Raw genomic sequence first — 19,891 nt, 5'->3', positions numbered from 1 at the left:
AACAATACTACCCAATTTACCTGTATCGCATGTCTCTGGACTGTGGGGAAAACCGGACCACCTGGGAGGAAACCCACGCAAACGCGGGGAGAACATGCAAACTCCACACAGAAATGCAACTGGCCCAGCCGAGGCTCGAACCAGCGACCACGTTGGCCACCACGTTGCCCTATTATTTTTATTACAATAAATTATAATGCAGAACAAAATTGTTGCATCAGACCCAACAAGAACATAAAAAAAAAAAAACATCACTATACAAACACTTTAAAATCCTAACATAATAAATAAGCTTTTATAATTTCATAGATATATAAACATACAGAATAGTTATATAGAATATAACCCAATTTAAAAAAAATTCTGTAGGGCATAAATTAATACTTGAATATCTATTGCACCATTTGTTATATAATAGTAACTAATTCCATTATTCATAATAGTCCATATCCACTATCCATAATAGTTGGATTACATAGTATTAATTTATGCTAGTTTAACTATTTATTGATTTATTATTTCATACCAGCTATCAATAGTGTTTAAGACAGTGGTCACCAAACTTGTTCCTGGAGGGCCGGTGTCTTGCAGATTTTAGCTACAAACCCTAATCAAACACACCTGAACAAGCTAACCAAAGTCTTACTAGGTATACTTGAAACATCCAGGCAGGTTTGTTGAGGCAAGTTAGGGCTAAACCCTGCAGGGACACCGGCCCTCCAGGACTGAGATTGGTGACCCCTGGTTTAAGACATGGTATCACTCAAAAGTCTTATAATGACAGGATAAAACCGCACTGGTCACGAAACCGCACTGGTTTGCACCTCAGTTGGCATTTCTTTGTGGAGTTTGCATGTTCTCCCCGTGTTGGTGGAGGTTTTCCCCCTAGATATAAAGGGACTAAGTCAAAGGAAAATAAATGAATAAATTATTATGTTTTTATAAAAACTATGAAATATCATCATCAACAACAAAACATTATTAATAGAAATGTATCAATTATGATTATCATATTAATAATATTCAATCATTAATCCAATTAAATATCATGCTTGACTTTTCTTTTTTGAGTAATAGTTTATTTAAAAATATACATTATTTAACTATTTCCCAGAGATGGGTTGCGGCTGAAAGGGCATCCGCTGCGTAAAAATGTGCTGGAAAAGTTGTCGGTTCATTCCGCTGTGGCGATCCCGGATTAATAAAGAGACTAAGCGGAAAAGAAAATGAATGAATGACTGAATAATTAAACTAATTTCAACTTCAAGAAGTACATTTACAAAAATTTCAAAGAAACTAGTTGAAGTTGATGAGATCTCTTTTAAAACAAAACTCTACTAAACTAATCTCCAGAAAAGCAGAATACTTAAGCAAACGCATCCACTTAATCTCACTGGTGCTTTCTGGAAACAAACTGAAATAAATGAGATGTCATTAGTGATTTGTGTGTAAACCGGCGCATTGTTTTCACCTGTTCATGGTACTCCACTCCCATGCTGAGCGTATTGATAAGGATTGCTATCATTATCCCTCTGTTGAAGTACTTGCTGTCCACAATCCGCTTCAGAACGGCTCTGGCATAATGAACACACATGCATACACAATTTCTCTTCTCAGACACCTTTTCTTCCGCGTCCAGGTTTGTTTTTCTCTGCTCGGAGCCCACGTCTGGCCCTTGTTTCTCAGGGTCTGATTCACCGTTGGAGTCACAATTAACACCATCACCTTCCTGGGCGCAAATTGGGCAGGAGGACGATTGGGAAGACACCAGGCCCACCCTGCTGTCCACACACACACTCGAACACGTGCCAGGATACACACCTGCAGAGAAGTGAAGTGTTATTTAAAGACACCATGAGATCTTTCTTTTGCTGGAGTGTTTATTGTAAAAGATTATTTATAAATGAGTGTTATTATTTAAAATGCATGTGCTTTCTGTAGCTGTAATCAAAATAGCATCCACTCCCTCTTTAATCACATTTCTTTTTTTGCCTGATTTCTTTTTCAACCTGTCAATCACATGAGATCAGCCAATATACCGACAATCAGTTCTACACTCCAAAAAATTATGTTGCTGCTTGTTCAAACTACTTATTTAAAAAAAGAAAACAATTTTGGGGATATTTTTGGGATTACTTAATTGTTTTATGTTCAATCCACTTAAATTTGTTAAGTTAGCTTAATCGATTTGTGTTGGGACAACATACATGTGTGTGGAACCCTGCATTTTTACACTGTTAAGCCATGGTCACACTGTACTTTTTGCCCCATAGAGTTATATTCAAATGCATGCAAATGTGGCAGACCGGAAACATTTGACAAAGTTTTGCATGTTGCTGCGTAGCAAAGTTCACGCTTGGTGAACTCTGACCTGAGAAATCCAACACTGGCTCATTCTGAAAACATAGTCCCTTGGATGTTTCTGGAGACCACGAATTATGTAGCCGGAGGTATGTATGGCTGCATTTAATTTTTTTAAACAAACGCTACCGGGAGGTATGACGCTGTTCCTTTTCGCGCTTAACAGCTGACCGCTTGTCTCCGTGTGAAGGGCTTTCCCGCCGCAACCAGTTTGTCCCGTTAGCTCGTCGTGCCAACGGAGGGAGAGAAGTTGGCCACGACGACGGGGTTCTGAGGAAGAGCGGTTCCAGAAACCAGGTAAGACAAAAACAGAATCCAAAAAATAAAATGAACAAGGGAACAGCAGGGTGAGAATGTGGTAAAATCCAAAAACGTGGTAAAGAACAGACGAGGGCTTTTCTTTTTGTGGACGGCTTTTGTAAACCATTGGTTTGGTTTAGGGAAGTAAGTGGTTGGGCGGGTCAATTGCTAAAATTAGTTGGGTTTAGGGAAGGAGGAGGGTGGCTCAGTTGATTGGATTGGTCGGCCGACCAGTCAGTCATACAGTCAGTCAGTCAGACAGACGGTCGGTCGACAGAGGCCTCTGGTGGGTTTTACGCAAGAACAGCACTTGTGAGAGAAATTTGAGATATATCAATAAAGTGCACACAGCGGCCTCTCACGAATTCACGAAAACTGCAAAAATACGTACCTCCCGGGACGTATTTCGCGGTCTCTAGAAACGTCCACGGGTCTACGTTTTCAGAATGGGCCTGGGTTGGATCACGTGACTTTGTGAGACTAATAGAACAGCGGCCCTCAACCTTTTTATCACCATGGACCAGTCGACACTTGATAATTTTTCCACAGGATGGGAGGGAAAGCAGTGTTTCATAGGTTGTCGAATGTTTTCTCAGAGGATGACAAGCTGACAAAACATTGCTGTCACTCTGATACAAGTTTTATTTAAGTAATACTGGAATATTCCCAATACTGAAATTTAGGTACCAATCGGTACTGAAATTTCAAAAACATCCATTTCCCGCTAACATTTGAGCGATATTGAGCACGTACTAAAACATACTAAAATACTGATTGGTCATTGTGTTCACGTATTTAGTAAAAATTGGCTGTGAAGGTCATCAGTTTATCAATGTTCACCGAGTGCAAACACAGATAAATATTAAAATAAAGAAAGATCAAAATAGGTTTCTTTAAATAATGAAATAAAATTAAATAATGAAATAAATTAAATAATGAAATAAAATTAAATAGGTTTCTTTTCCTTTATATAAAGGGGGAATTTCATGAATGGTTGTTTTCTTCTAGCAGAAACTGACTGACAAAAATAATTATACTCCAACAAAATGTCCACTGCAGTAAACAATGCGCTAACAAACACAGGCCACCTATAATACAATATTCTGCAAATGGGACCTGATAATTAGACAATCCAGTGATGCATTAGAGAACTGATTATAGTTAAGGACGCTGTCATTAGCACACACGCTCTGGATTTTGCTTTGACAATAGTGATCAATACAGTCTCTCTCTGTAATCAGGGCACAGTCTGTCTACACCTGCCTGCTGAGACTCATCTGCTGTGTCTGAACTTCGATTATCTCTCTGGAGTTCACAATAGTTATGATTCGCATATTCTTTGATTTTTTTTTGTTTTTTTTTTTCAAATAGATGGTATATTCGCTGAGGACATCAAACCAAGTCAAAAACACACAGAATTTCATGAAAAAAAAATTACATGGATCATTTAATCATCCCAAAAGGATTAAACTGGATTTTAGATTTTTTTTGTATTAAATAAAGCCCCCATAAAGTGAGTTTTAAAGCATCTAAATTGTATTACTAACTAATTATAAACACTAACCGGCCACTTTATTAGGTACACCTTACAAGTGCTGGGTTGGACCCCTTCAGAACTGCCTTAATCCTTCGTGGCATAGATTAAACAAGGTAGTGCAAATATTTCTCAGAGGTTTTGGTCCATGTTGTACAGGTGTACCAAATAAAATGGCCGGTGAGTGTATTTTTTCAGCAAAGATGAAATAAATTCATAAAACCTTTTGCTAAACACTTCTACATTGTGTAAAATGTAAGCTCTTCTGTTGAACTTTCTATATATATATATTAAAGGATTATAAAAAAAGAATCACCAAAAAATACACAGCACAACTGTTTTCAGAAACTGATGATGCAGGAAATGTTTCCCAGGCAGCAAATGAGCTTATTAAAATGTATTCTTCAAGATTTTGACACTGAGTAATGATCTAAAATGCAATAATATTACACAGAGTTACTGTTTACCATATATTTCTTCGATCAGCCTATTTGCTTTTTAAACAATTTAAATAAAGAACTCTTACTTACCCCAAACACTTAAATTACGGTTTCTTGGTATTATAACATTTAAAATTAGAAAACTTATTTCGGTGTTGTAGTTGTATTATGTTTTAGGGTGCTTTAACACCTGTGAATCCATTCAGTTGTTCCGAAACAGAGATTAAAATTGTTACATTGTTGCCCTTTGCTCTTGGAGCGGTTCGCTTTCACACTGCAAAGTTTCTAATTGGATCAAAAGAGCTAAAACAAGTCAAGTGCGAGTAAACTCTCCTTGGTCAGAATGTCAGGGTTTATTTTAGAGCGTCCCGCTAAGCTGTCAGGAGAGGTGGTGGTTTGGTGGTGATTGATAGGGTGCGCTAGCGCGACGTGTCTGAGGAGAGATGCGGTGGGGAGGGGTAAGAAGGGTGTGCGACGGTGCCTATTTGAGGAGTGGGTGGGAGACGCGAGAATACCAGGAGATCATCACTCATTTGCGGGCATCCGGAGACTCGCGAATCTTCCCGCCATACTCATAATTCTCTCTTCATATAGCCGTAAGCCTATTACATATCCATAAAACACTGTGATATAACCGCACTCTGATTGGATCGCTTTCTCACTGCAATCGAACCGCTCCAGGGTTCGTTTCAATCGAGCCGAGACCACCTCATTCAAGCGATCTCGCAGCGATTACTTTGGTGCGGATTGCCCTGTTTACATATGCCAAACGAACCGCGCTAACTGGGCAAACGAGACACGTTCCGAAACAAAAGTGTAGGTGTGAAAGCACCCTTAATCTCTCATTAGAAGTATTTAGGTTCCAAATTGTAATTAAATTATATGATTAAATAAATATTTTCAAAGGCCCCTGGAATTTAAACCATTCCATAGCTAAATAAAAGGGCAAACTTGGTTTATCCAAGCATAACGAAGGGCTAAAGTTTTCCGACATCTATTAAATGCAGTTGCACAGGAGTGTGGGCAAGGATGTTGAAACAATCACAGTTATGAATACATTTTGACCCAAATGCTGAAAAAAAAAAAAACTCTCAAGGATTCCTCAGCAGGTAATTTCAGGCAAAAGTCAAGAGGCACAGAAATAATGACTAGACAGAGTGTGTGTTTGTGCAGACGATTCCCTCAATTCAATTTGGAATTATTAGGGCATGTCAAGTGCGCAAAGCGAGAGAGGAAAAAAAGAAAGAATTTCATTATCTATGTTATTAAGTTAAAACCCCTGAGACAGAATTTACTCTTAATCCAAAAAACCCAAAGTCACATTTTAAACATAACAGCAGGGCCAAAACCCTTCAGTTTTGCATACAGATTGCACTAGTTTTACTTAATATATACATTAGCCCTCGAAAAAGTATTTGCACCTTTAAGCTACAATTAATATAGGAATGTAATTGCATTCTTACCGTGCTGCAGCTTGTAAGTGTCATGATATCCACCACAAACAGAGATCTTCCTGCCGTAAATTCCATGATGGAAAGCTGGAGCTTTTACTCCACGAGCATGTGAATTTGTGTACATTTTGGAGGGCAGGATGGTGGGATAGTTCATCCCGAGCCTCAAGCCCTTTAAATTCTGTAGTGCAAGTGGGAGAGATGGCGTCTTTTTTGCAATATGAGCGTCTCTATCTAGTTGAAGTGTTTTCATTTCTATGCCGTTGCTTATGTAATGCTGATGAGGGTGATGATAGTGCAGCATACAATACTGAGTCGGACCCATCTTCGTCCCATTATCGCTCCAATATCCATTAGTCCCGCCCACAGAGAGGGAGGTGCCAGGGTTAGCCACGCCCTTTCGCCTCTTGGGACATAAATCCCCATAGATGCGTACGACATGACGCCAGAGTTTGCGGCAAACGTGGGCGAGGTATTTGAGCATTTCTTCGTAGCAGGATCCGGGTTCGGCTAAGCTGGCTAAGGTGGATTCGTTACTGCGAAATCGAGCGCGCTGCTCCTGCATCAGCTGGTTCTCACGTTGTTTGGTCTCGGAGAACTGTGTGGCGATGACAACCAGGCACAGATTGATCATGAAGAAGGAGCCTACCTGTGTACCAATCAAAATATGAGTAAATAAATAAGAGTACAACAACTTGTTTAAAGGTTTAGCTCAGCCAAATATGAAAATTCAGTTATTAATTAGTCACCCTTATGTTATTTCAATCACCTGAGACATTCGTTCATCTTTGGAATACAAATAGATATAATTTAGATGAAATAAGTGAGCTGTCATCTTCAATAGACAGAAATAGTCCAAAAACATCTATACATATATATATATATATATATATATATATATATATATATATATATATATATATATATATATATATTGAAAAGAAGATATTTTCAGCATATTTCTAAACATTACAGTTTTAATAACTTTCATAACTGATTTCTTTTATCTTTGCAATGATGACGGTACATTATATTTGACTAGATTTTTTTTAAATACTAGTATTCAGCTTAAAGTGACATTTAAAGGCTTAACTAGGTTATGTTAATTAGGCAAGTTAGGCTAATTAGGCAAGTCAATGTATAACGATGGTTTTTTCTGTAGATAGACAATCCGAAAAATACAGCTTAAGCAGGCTAATAATATTGACCTTAAAATGGTATGTAAAAAAATTGTACTGCTTTTTTTGTAGCCGAAATAAAACAAATCAGACTTTATCTAGAAGAAAAAATATTATAGCAAATACTGGGAAAAATTCCTTGATCATCGTTTGGAAAATATTTTAAAATAATAAAAAAAAAAAATTCACAAGAGGAATAAAAAATGTGACTTCAACTGTTACAATATGTTACACACACATACATGTATACATATATACACATATATATATATACATATATACGTCAATGTGTTACAGAGATATCGCCTGAAATCCATTTTTTCAAGCTCTATGTTAAATTTGTTTGCAAGTTAAATAACAACGGTTGATCTAATCAACTTGAGTACCAAAAATTTTGGTCAGCATGGTCTGTAGATCATGTGATTCAATTTTGATGAAAATCAGATAAACGGCCTAGGACGAAATTGATCAAACGGGTTCTGTAAAAAATTTGAAATAGCGAAAAAAATTTATGACAGAAAATGACGTCATAGGGTGCATTTGAATTGGCTTGTACCAAGGAATCAGAGGAAAAAAGAATTTTGATTGTAGCCCAAAAGTCAAAAGTTATATGGGTAAACATAAATGAAACTTTGGACAAGTGGTGGCGCTAGAGAGTTTGAGTTAGATACTTCATCTTTGCTCTGGTTAATGTTGAGACTGCCCTCTATCATTGTGCAAAATTATACAACTTTCGTGCATACATTTATATGTGCTGCCATTCAAATCTGGCGGAAGAAGAAACGGAAGCGGAAGAATAGTAATAATAATAGTAAGAACGTCAACGAAAACAATAGGTGCCCACGCATCTGCGGTGCTTGGCCCCTATAATTTTTTTAAGGGGGTTTAAACCTTTTATTAGACAGGAGAAAAAAGATTATAGACTGCAAAATGTGTGGGGAGCAGAGAGAATGAAAGGATCAGAGAAGGATCTTGAGCTGGGAATCTAACTCAGGTTGCCGTGAGTGCTATATGTCTGCACACCTTACCACTAGGCTATCGGTGCAGACTGCTAAATAAATAAACTAAAACAGGAAGGATAGTATGCGAACTTGGATGCAGCAGTGCACTTTGATTGACCTTCATCTTTCTTTGATCGATTTATCAAAAAAAATTGTGTGATTTGTATTACACATTTAGATAGACGGATATTTACACATTGATGAAAGTTAAATAAGAAGGTCTAAGATTGAATGGTGTAATAAAATTCAACTTTCCCCCTTAGAACAAGCAATCACCATGGAAACAAGTTTCCGCAGCTCTCAATCTCAAATTCTCTAAAAACCGTGGCAGAATTTTAATTTTCATCTCTTTAAGTATAGTTATCAAGTAAAACGACTGTGGTAATTTACACCCCTGATGATAGCAAAAGCCATTTCCATGCAACTAATGAAAGCACAGACTCCAGCAGAGGTTAAAAGAGAGGAAGACGTGTCAGTTAATTAATTACTGTGCACTTACGATGATAAGGAAGATGAAATAGATGAAGTTGTAAAAGGAATGAGCATCCATGACATAATACATGATATCCGCCCATCCCTCTAACGTGATGACCTGAGGAGAAACACAAACACCATCATAAAGGCTACAACAGTCATCAAGCAAACAAAGCCTTTCAATAAAGTGCCAAAAACAAAGGACTTCTTCACAGATTGTTCATCAGTTTCCCAAAACTATGTCAGGAAACATGTTTATAATAGGTTGAAGAGAGGAGGCCCGCGTGTTACTTATCTAAAACTCTTTTTTGTAATACTTGCAGACATGTGAACTGTGTATGCTATTCTTCTAAATGAGCACTTTTTTTTTAAATGTTGATGCTCTAAACAGAATGATAAACTGTCAGGGTCCTGATCTGATAGTCTTGTCTGTCCTATCAGTGTTTAATGTTTCCCTGTTCGTCTTTTGCTTGTCATGTACTCCACTTGTCTTTCCTCTTTGTCTTCAGTTACCACGCCCTCTTATTTAGACGTCATTATCCTGATTGTTTTCACCTGTGTCTCGTGTGCTTTGTTCTCTATATATTGTGCTGTGTGTTCTCATTTCTTAGATGGTTTGTTCCATGTAGGCTTGGCTGCATCCAAAATTGCCTACTACTTAGTAGGTACTGCCTTTGAACTTGAATGAGGTATATGCCGAAACATGCTAATAGGTATTTTAATTTGCCATTAACCTGGGTTAAGTGCATCCGGCGAATTGAATGCCAATTCAAAATCCGGTGCGTTTAAGGTAGTGATGGTGAAATGAAGCTTTCTGAACCAGTGAAGCGCTCGACTCAATTGTATCGGAAAAAGGTTCGTTACTCGAAGCTTTCTAAATCAGAGCTCGATGAGAACCTCTTCTGGTGAAAGTGTGGGAAAGCACTGTGTTGCCATAATGTCAAATGTTCACAACTGACCAACTCATTCATGTAGTAATACAACAACAGCAATATAAACAAATTACTCAATTACTGTAGTTTGTACACAAGATATATTACATTACACAACTGATGACTAGTAAAATCCAAGGTATTCAAAAGTTTATCATAATACAATTAGTCCCGCTCCAAGCAGGGATCGAACCAGCGATACCTGAATGAGATGCGAGTGCTCTATTAGGACGCTATGTGAACGATGCTTCAGGGTCGCATTCACCAGATGGTCTCTGTTAAACACAATACTACGATATGCTGTGGTTTTCTTTAAAGATAGTCATAAAAAATACGCTAATACACTTTAGTATTGTTCAAAACCTTTTTACTAAAAAATACTATTGTAGTTTAGTTTAATTACTGGTGTGCGGGACTGGTGCAGTGCTTTGAAACAAATGTATGTAATAGACGCCAATTCTCTCGCTATACACTTTACTATGAGGGTGTTTAAACCTTTGAATCAAAATTCGAAGCAGTCACGTGGGTAAAGGCGAAAATGAAGCTTCGGACGTCACTGATCACGTGATGATGGCAAAACGAATCAAGCTCCGGTACACTGCTTCACTGCGAGATGTATCGTTTTTTGATACATGCTTCGAAGCCTCGGCGCACAACGTCACATCACTAGTTTAAGGTCTGTTTTCTTTAAAAATCAGCGATCTCCACCAGCTGAGTGATATCCGATTTAAAGTGGGTCTCAGATTGTACAAGAAGCACTGCATTAAATTACATTTTCCCCGCCATATGTTTATAATATGAGCATTTATTTTACCCCAGTATATTCAATGGAGCTTATGCGTTAGCCTGCCGATTCTGACGGGCGCGTGTAAGTAAACAGCTTTTTCTCTCGTTTTACGCTTGAACAACTAAATAAATGCTAAAGTTTATATAACTGAATGTATTTTAATGACATCACAACATCGATGCTGTATAAGGAACCGTATAAAATGGGAAAAAGTTCACAATAACAGGTCACCGGAAGTGTATCAGCATGGGAACAGCACTGGCTCGGCATATACCCTATTTATTACTTGACTGTTAGAAAAGAATGATCTATACAATATGAAGATGTGAGTAGTATGAAAGAAACTCAGACATACACTGAAAAAAAATATTCAATAATGATTCCTTGGATGAACTAAATGTATTTAAGTTAAGTGGTTGTAAACAATTTATTTAGGCTGAAATTAAACAATGAAATTAAGTTGAACATTACTGAATTTAATTAGTTTATTTAAATTGAACACATATAGATTGTTTGCAACAATTTTGCAGACATCGTTTTTTTTCAGTGTACACAACTACATCTGCCATTTTGCCATGAACATGAGCACTGCTAGGGTCGAAAGGGATAAGGGGCTTAGCTCAAAGGGGCTTAGCAAACCACCCCCCACCCCCCTATTTTTTTCCAGTTTTTATCAATATAGGGTGATGTGGACATTGTGGCACTTTTAAATGCATGTAATTCCTGTTTCATTCGTACTGGGTGCTCTTGAGTAGAAGTTTCATATATGCCTCACAGAAATACTAAAACATTCCAGGAAATGCCTAATATGGATGAAGGCACCCAGCTATTGCTTTAGTTGATTGAATAGAAAATAAGATTTGAATAAAGATAAAAAGGCTTTAACTGGTCATTAATAATACAATAAATTGTCTATATGTGATCTTCCAGTCATCTTAGGTATTTTCATAAGATTAAAGTTGATTTATAATCAGATGCTAACTGACATAGCATAATACAGTAGAATATAGCTGTAAAATAATAAGCTGCATGAACTCACTGCGATTTAAATGAAACAGATGTGACTGGCTATATCATATCTAGATAAATATGTCAAGAAATCTATATCATATCTAGAAAGCTAGTACAATTTATGTTTTTCTGAATAGTTTGCATGTATTTATATTAATGTGATGCAAATTTCATTGATTAGTTTTTTATTTTACCAATACCACAAACATTTAAAACTGTAAAAACAAATATTAAGCTTCAGCAGTATTATTACCTCATCAACTTCATCTCAAAATAATAAATTAATGATGACAGTGAAGTGGAGGGAATTTTTTTAACACTTGCCATGTGACAGCAGTCCCACTTCCCCCTGCTGGTAGAAACAGGTACTGCTAAACAGGTGACTATTTAAATACCCGGAAAAAAAGCTCCGTTAAGTGGAATGAGCTTGACATATGTGGTAATTTTAAGTACTTGGATAATAAAATAAATGTTATACAACCTATTTTTAAGTGCAACATATTCAAAAAGATCAGGGGCTTTAGGTAATCTATCAGGGGATTAAGCCCCCAAAAGTGATTTCTGATGCAGCACTTGTCTGTGCTTATCTTGTATCTTGTATCCTAGCCTTGTATCCTTACCTAGCATTTTGTCATTTTCTCTTGTCTGTCTATTGAGTTTGTAGTTACAACTTTTTTTTTGTTTATTCCTAGTGTTTACTTCATTTTGTGTTCTAATCTTTGTCTTGCTTCAATCCTTATAACCATTATTGTTCACTTTTTTTTTTTTTCAGTTTTTATTTTATAGTTTCAGTCCTATCTCGTGTCTTGACTTCCCTGGTCTGGCAGTCTGGAGTTTATGCTTCATAGGGCTCTATTTTGACGCACGGCGCAAACGCTTTCAGGGCGTGTCAGAACGCATTTTTGCTAATTTACGGACGGGAAAATGCGCTTTGCGCCGCGGCGTATGGGCTAAAAGGGTTGAGTTTATTTTCTTAATGAGTTATAGGTGTGTTTTGAGAATAAACCAATCAGAGTCTCATCTCCCATTCCCTTTAAGATCCAGCTGCGTCGCGCCAAGAGCACATTCGCTATTTACAGGACGCAAAGTAAGTCTAAGTGGAAAAAATGAGCATTTCACAAGCAAACAGTTGACAGTTTTTTAACAGAAAACAGTTAAACAGAGCATCTACTGCGTGAGAATGAGAGATAATGGAACTACTTTGACATTCTCTCTTGGATAGGGAAACCTTTACGCACAGACATCAATTAGTCTATAAATAATTAATTTCATTTGTTAAGCGCAAAGATTTGTTTCAAAACTATTTCTAAATTCAGTTCTAATTTCTAGCAAACGAATAAATGAACAATAATGACCAAGTGTGGTCAAAATACTGAGTTATTTCGAAATACACCTGCCATGCCCCATATGGTCTTAAACCTGACAGGTGGGCAAATCTAAGCTTGTTTTTAATAAAACAAATATAAATATGGATATAATAAATAATACTGCTAATAATAATAACATTATACAAAAGCAAATTGTTATGAATGAACTGAAAAAGCCTCCCGAGATGAAGAAGACTTAAAAGCAGTGGTTTTTCATATTTATGTAGGCTAGAAAATAATATGTTTTGTAATATTTAATCTTTTATATTTATATCCTATATCTATTCTTATTATATCCTATATATATCCTTAATATTTATTTTTTTTCATATGTAAAGATATTTGCCTATTGCTCTCTTGTGCGTATTAAGCAGTGCGTAAGCGAGGCGCAACTCTGCACCGGAGTTTAGTCCGGGTTAGTTTTGGTCTAATGAAAAATCTATTATAGTTTCTCAAAATAGCAACGCGCCAGCGGTCCGCCTCAGAACGCCTTCCCTTTTTAGACCAGAACGCCTATGGGCGCACAAATGAGCGCTAATGCATTTGCTATTTAAACAGCGTAGCGCAACGCCTCAAAACGACTCTTGCACCAAGCTGAAACTACCAAAAGACTACTGCGCTGCGCCTTACGCCATATTGCGCCGGTTGTATGATAGGGCGCTTAGTATCTAGCACTGTATTTGTCCACTGTTGCTCTTACTCCTGGATTGCTGTTGTTTCTGATGCTGTCTTGTCCCTGGCGCTGGCTTCCCTGTGTGTCATTGCCCCAACTGATTGAATCTTGTCTGTCTACTTGTGCTTAACTCTGTCAATAAACACCTTTTGATTTGTTTATTGTTGCAACTGGGTCTGCTTTCTTGCCACGAACCATAATAAACTATTTGACAGTTTGAAGTTTTTCTCAGTCGCTTTGGTACATTTCTAAGATCCGAATTGAAATTTGCTTAACCGTAAAAGCATTTCTCAAAACAATGCGTACAAATAGCAAAACACCGTGGATTAAGCCTGTTTCTGAGGAGAAACAAACACCATCATAAAGTCTACGACATTCATCACACAAGCAACATAAAGCCTTTCAATAAAGTGCCAAAAACAAAGGACATCTTCAGACATTGTTCGTCGGTTTCCCAAAACTAGGTCAGGAAAATGATAAACGTCATGCTGTGGTCAATCTGATTACTCAGCAACCTGATAAATGCTCATGCACATTCCCAATCAGATTACTACAGAATATGATAAATATGGTCGTCCCAAAGTTTAGATTAGAACTGAACATGATAAAACTTGATTTCCTGGACAGGTGAGTCGGTTATTGATGTAAGAGGATTCACTCTCTCTGTAGCCCCTGGCAACCATTCACTTCATTTTCTAGCTCTGAAAGTAAGTGTCTCTCTGCGCCAAAGGATATATAAGGATAAAAAAATAACACCGCCTGCCAGACTGAATATACACTCAGCAAAAATTTTAATGAACGACTTGGAGAAGATCTCTAACATGCATCCATCCAACTATAGATACGTAAGAATTCTTGAACGAACGGTCTTGCTATAAAAAAAATATTGATGACTGCATATGCAGTATACAGCTATAGAAAACAAATAAAAAGACCACTTTTCTGAGACTTTATTTCATAATAGCGTATATGCAGAGCTAGTGTTTCTTCCCATACTGATAAACATCCGGTGAACGGTTAATGTGACTTTTTTCCATTTTATACGGTTTCTTTTACAGCAGTTATGTTGTAATGCAGTCAAAATACGATCAGTTAATTTGATCAGACTTTGGCATTCGTGTAAAACAAGATGAAAAGCTCGCATGCACCTGTCAGGATCAGCAGGCTAGCGCAGAAACTTCATTGACTATACTGGGGTAAAATAAATGTTCATATTTTGAAGACATGGTGGGAAATTTTTTTTATTTAAAACAGTGCTTCTTGGACAATCTAAAACCCACTTTATATCAGATATCACTCAGCCAGTGGAGATTTTTAAAGAAAACAGACCTTAAACACGCCAATTTTGTAATGGCATACAGTTCACTGGAAGTGCTTGACCCAGGTTACTGACAAACTAAAAGTCCTTCTGCATACTTCTGCATATACCCTATTGTCTGATCGATAACATTTTTGTGTACCTTTCAAATAAAAATATTTCAATATTTTCAGAAAATTACAAGTAGTCAGAATAAATAATAACAAGTATTGCTTTCGTTATCCCATTATTAATTTATTTTAAAAAATAAATCCACCAGAGGCCGCTGTCGATTGACTGACTGACTGATCGACTGACCTACCCTCTTCTTCCCTAAACCAAACAAGTGTTTTCAAAAGCACAGACTGACATTCCCACCGCTTTCGCAAAACCCAACAGATAGTGTTTTCAAAAGCACCGACTGACATTCCCACCGTTTTCGCAAAACCCAACCGATAGTGTTTTCAATAGCACCGACTGACATTCCCACCGCTTTCGCAAAACCCAACCGATAGTGTTTTCAAAAGCACAGACTGACATTCCCACCGATTTCGCAAAACCCAACCGATAGTGTTTTCAAAAGCACCGACTGACATTCCCACAGCTTTCGCAAAACCCAACCGATAGTGTTTTCAAAAGCACCGACTGACATTCCCACCGTTTTCGCAAAACCCAACCGATAGTGTTTTCAAAAGTACCGACTGACCTTCCCATCACCTTCCCTAAACCCAACCGATAGAGTTTTCATAAGCACAGACTGACCTGCCCACCACATTCCCTAAACCCAACCGATAATGTTTTCAAAAGCACCGACTGACCTTCCCATCACCTTCCCTAAACCCAACCGATAGTTTTCAAAAGCACCGACTGACCTTCCCATCACCTTCCCTAAACCCAACCGATAGTGTTTTCAAAAGCACAGACTGACCTGCCCACCGCTTTCCCTAAACCCAACCGATAGTGTTTTCAAAAGCACAGACTGACCTGCCCACCGCATTCCCTAAACCCAACCGATAGTGTTTTCAAAAGCACCAATTGACCCAGGTATGGGGCATTAGCATTGAAACTCAAAACATTCTCTATTTATATATATTTTTTTTACTCTGTAGTTGTTTTTTGTTTTGTTTTTTGTAAATAAAGTGCATGTTAAAAATATATTTTACGTGTAAATAAAAATAAAAAGCAAGCTTATAAACTATGTACAGGTAATTAGCCATATTTGTGATTAGATTTTAATATTTGCATGTACAGTACACTATTACATTCCACTATTCATGGGTCCCCCAGTTTTGAAAAAATAACATTAAAATCTTTACAGTTATAGACAGATTTTGCAACATATTTATAATAGATTAGATTATTAGATATAGATTATAGATTCATTTAAGCTTCTTTGCATTGGTAGGGGCCCTTTAAATCCCCGGGGCTCTAAACAGCTGCTTATCTCGCTTATTGGTTAAGTCCGCCCCCAACTGCATCTCAAGTTCGCCGACGTACACTGGGCAACTGGTAACAGCATGCCGACTGTACCAAAGTAAGCGGTCAGCCAGTAGTGCAAAAAAGAAACAGAAGTCGGCAGCGGCTTCATACCACCCAATATTGTTCGTTTTGAAGACGTACGTACCTCTGGCTACATAATTTACGCTCTCCAGAAATGTATACAGGGCTAAATATTCACAATCAGCTTGTGTTGCAACCAAAAGTAGTTTACAGAATAAAAAACAAAACAGAATACATAACTATACTAACAAAAAAGGTGCAATGAGTTATTTTCATTTAGACGTTTCTATTCCCTTTGAAACAAAACAATACCAATGTTTTTATAATTAATTAACTATAATAAACCATACTCAATAAACCCAGTTAATCAAGAGGAACTGAGAATTTTCAAGCGGTCTCTTAATTCATTCATAGCTTTATAAATATATATATATATATATATATATATATATATATATATATATATATATATATATATATATATATATATATATATATATATTATTCCACATAAACTCATTCAACACTCTTTAATCTTTATAGCCATTTCAAAAACCACTGTAACAAACCTGAAAGATTGCAATCCAAGCATATCCAATGTTGTCAAAGTTAATGGCTCCATTATGTGGATTGTGTTCGCTGGCATTGCAGGTGTTGTAATACAAGTTCCAGTTCACACATCCGTGATGAGGAGCCTCTTTGAAAACAAGCTCTGTGACATTATCAGCAGTGAGTTCACAATCGGCTCCTGCGACTCTGCGTTTCGGGACATTGGAGCAGCGCAGCATCCCGTTCTCCCGGTTGGTGGAGCAGATGAAGGGGATGTCATCCGTTTCATCTACTCTGTAATATTCACTCACAGACCCCGAAACATTATATAGCCTGTAGAGAAACCACATGGGAAAGGTTAGCGAGAGACACATTCACTAGTATAATTGATTAAGGGGACATTCATTTGTACAGCAGCTATTTTGGCTACTTCTGGAAATGATTTGCAAAGTGCATGTTTCTGAAAATGATTCCGATTTCGTGGATATTTTGTGAAAATGGTGACGGCATCAGAATTTGTATGCATATTATTTTAGACACACTATACAGTTTTTCTTGTTTGCTTTGACCTGGTTAAAGAAACTAGGTTCCACTTTATTTTCATTATAACTATCCCAGCAAAGCAGAACACTTGCAAATGTGTAAACCCTTTCTCATTGAGTTGACACATTTTCCCCACCATTTTTCAAAACAGTTAACACGGATGTCATTCAAGCAGTCCTAACTCCATTGTTTTTGTTATGGTTACCAAACAGAAACCATCTATTCCTAACTATTAGAAACTACCAACATCAATATGAATTCAGTGAAGCACCGGTTTGACACTACTTCACACAAATCTTCAAAAAGCAATCAGTCTGCAAACCTTATAAAACGGTGGAAGGTCTGTGTTGTTCTGTGACAGCATGGATGGAGGAGGTCAATAGTGGCTATGTCTTATACTCCCAATAGATTTGACCGTATATTGGTTTACATGTGTTTTCTCTAATATTTACAGTATTTTATTCCTTTTGTCTGTTTTTACAGTATTTCATTTTTCAGCCACAGTTTGAAAATTGTCATGAATTCAATATAAATGTAATCAAAGCATTTCTTATTCTGGATTCAATTCTTTGCAAAAAGGCAAATTTGACAGCCCAAATAGAAAGACAACAAATGGCAATAGGCTACAATGACAAGCAATGGTGGTGCACTGAGTTCTGTATTTTGTATTTTGTTGTAAATTGTGTAATGATTAATTGAAAGAGCTCATATACTTGTTTGCAAGTTGTGTTGTTTGAAGGTAAAACTAGCTTTTGTTGCATATTTTAAATGTTTTGATACGGCATGTGCCTTTTGCAAGCAAAATGTGTCATTTTGACCATGAGTGCCGCTGTTTAGGCCTGCGTGTTAACTGTTTTGAAAAAGGTGGAGTTTCAGTTGACGGCTGCATCAAAGCAATTGAGAAAAACTGTATTACTTTTGTCTGTTTGTCATACTAATAAATTACTAAGTATATACTAAATTACTAAGATTAATAAGAGAACAGAAAATATAAAGATACAGTAAATCTAATTCATTTACTATTACATTTTATCAGTGACCCTAAGTCCCAATCTCAATTCTAACCCTTAGCTCTACCCCTCATTTTGCGTGTTCACGTGAAGGGTTTGGGGTGTCCCAGTTCTCTTTACTGTAGCTTGAAGGCGTAGGGCTAATGTGAAGGGCTAGATAGCCCTTGAAATTGAGATTTTTCAGGATCACACTCGAAACCAAGGGGTTGGAAAATTTCCCAGAATACACCATCTACAACGGCATCTAGGCTGCTCACGAAAGTAAGGAGATGCACAAATTTGTATTTTTTGGAAACATGCTCAAATACATTTTATATTTGAGTTGTTTTCTAAATGAATCTGATTTTATAATGTGTAAATATTGTCACTCGATGGATAGATGGCAATGCACAAGACATCAACGAGCAAATCAAGGCAAAGGTAGGTGCAGCTTAGTTTATTCAGCACTGAACTCTGTTGTATTAATGATGGGGTTGTTTTTGTTTTTTTAAGCACATTTTTTTTAAATGTACTGCATTGGTTAAGGCGTTGCGGTGGCGCAGTGGTTGACGATATCACCTCACAGCAGAAGGTCGCTGGTTTGAGCCTCGACTGGGTCAGTTGGCATTTCTGTGTGGAGTTTGCATGTTCTTTCCGTGTTCGCATGGGATTCCTCCGGGTGTTCCGGTTTACCCCACAGTCCAAACAGATGCACTATAGGTGAATAGGGTAGGCTAAATTGTCCATTGTGTATGCGTGTAAATGGGAGTGTATGGGTGTTTCCCAGTGATGGGTTGCAGCTGGAAGGCATTCGCTGCATGTGTAAAGCATATGCTGGATAAGTTGGCGGTTCATTCAGCTGTGGCGAACCCTGATTTATAAAGAGACTAAGCCGAAAAGAAAATGAATGAATGAGTACTGTATTAATTAATATAGTTTAAAGCAATATTTTAGCAATAAATAAGGAACTACTCATCGAAACTATAATGTAATACAGTTTGGTGTTTTTTGATCCACTATTTTGCCGATTTGTCCTACCTTGTCAGATTGTCCTACCTCCCATTCAAAAAGTAGGTAGCACATTTTGATGGTGCAATATGCTACCCATCAGATTTTGCAACCAGTGTAAATTTTAATGTGGAGTCGCATGATATGAAGCTGTAATATCGCCCTAGCCTATCTAATCCCTTACTTCAACCTCAGAACCATTCAAATACGATATCGGTATCATAATCTGATGGGTAGGATAAAATGTCAAGACACAATCATAAAAAAGTGTGGTTTTTGGCCCATCATAAGAAAAAGTTTGGGCACCCCGCTTTAGAGGCACACATTCTGTGCATTTTATTGTAAGAAGAACCAAGTCATACTTCATGTAAGATAAACTATGCTCTAACGTAAATTTAAACTGCAATAACAAGCAGTTAGTATTAAACATATTGCCTATTTTAAAATTCTGATTGAGCCTTTGGCCAAAAAAAAACAAACATTATTTTCTCATAAT

At 37.2% G+C, this 19,891-nt stretch overlaps 1 protein-coding gene across 3 annotated transcripts in view; it reads right to left on the bottom strand.

Annotated features, from left to right (window-relative positions):
• cacna1hb (calcium channel, voltage-dependent, T type, alpha 1H subunit b) overlaps positions 1 to 19,891 on the bottom strand; it is a 184,943-nt gene that overhangs the window by 63,407 nt on the left and 101,645 nt on the right. For all 3 annotated transcript variants that reach the window (XM_073949346.1, XM_021475941.3, XM_073949345.1), the window contains exons 7-10: positions 16,876 to 17,188; positions 8,765 to 8,857; positions 6,099 to 6,735; positions 1,472 to 1,821 (exon numbers count right to left, since the gene is read on the bottom strand). In XM_073949346.1, coding sequence (XP_073805447.1) covers positions 1,472 to 1,821; positions 6,099 to 6,735; positions 8,765 to 8,857; positions 16,876 to 17,188 — 1,393 coding nt within the window. The remainder of the gene's footprint in view (positions 1 to 1,471; positions 1,822 to 6,098; positions 6,736 to 8,764; positions 8,858 to 16,875; positions 17,189 to 19,891) is intronic.

Source organism: Danio rerio, chromosome 1, assembly GCF_049306965.1.
Source record: "Danio rerio strain Tuebingen ecotype United States chromosome 1, GRCz12tu, whole genome shotgun sequence".
NCBI lineage: Eukaryota > Metazoa > Chordata > Actinopteri > Cypriniformes > Danionidae > Danio > Danio rerio.
Note: the sequence above shows the minus strand (reverse complement) of the source record. Positions and strands in the feature narration are given on the sequence as shown.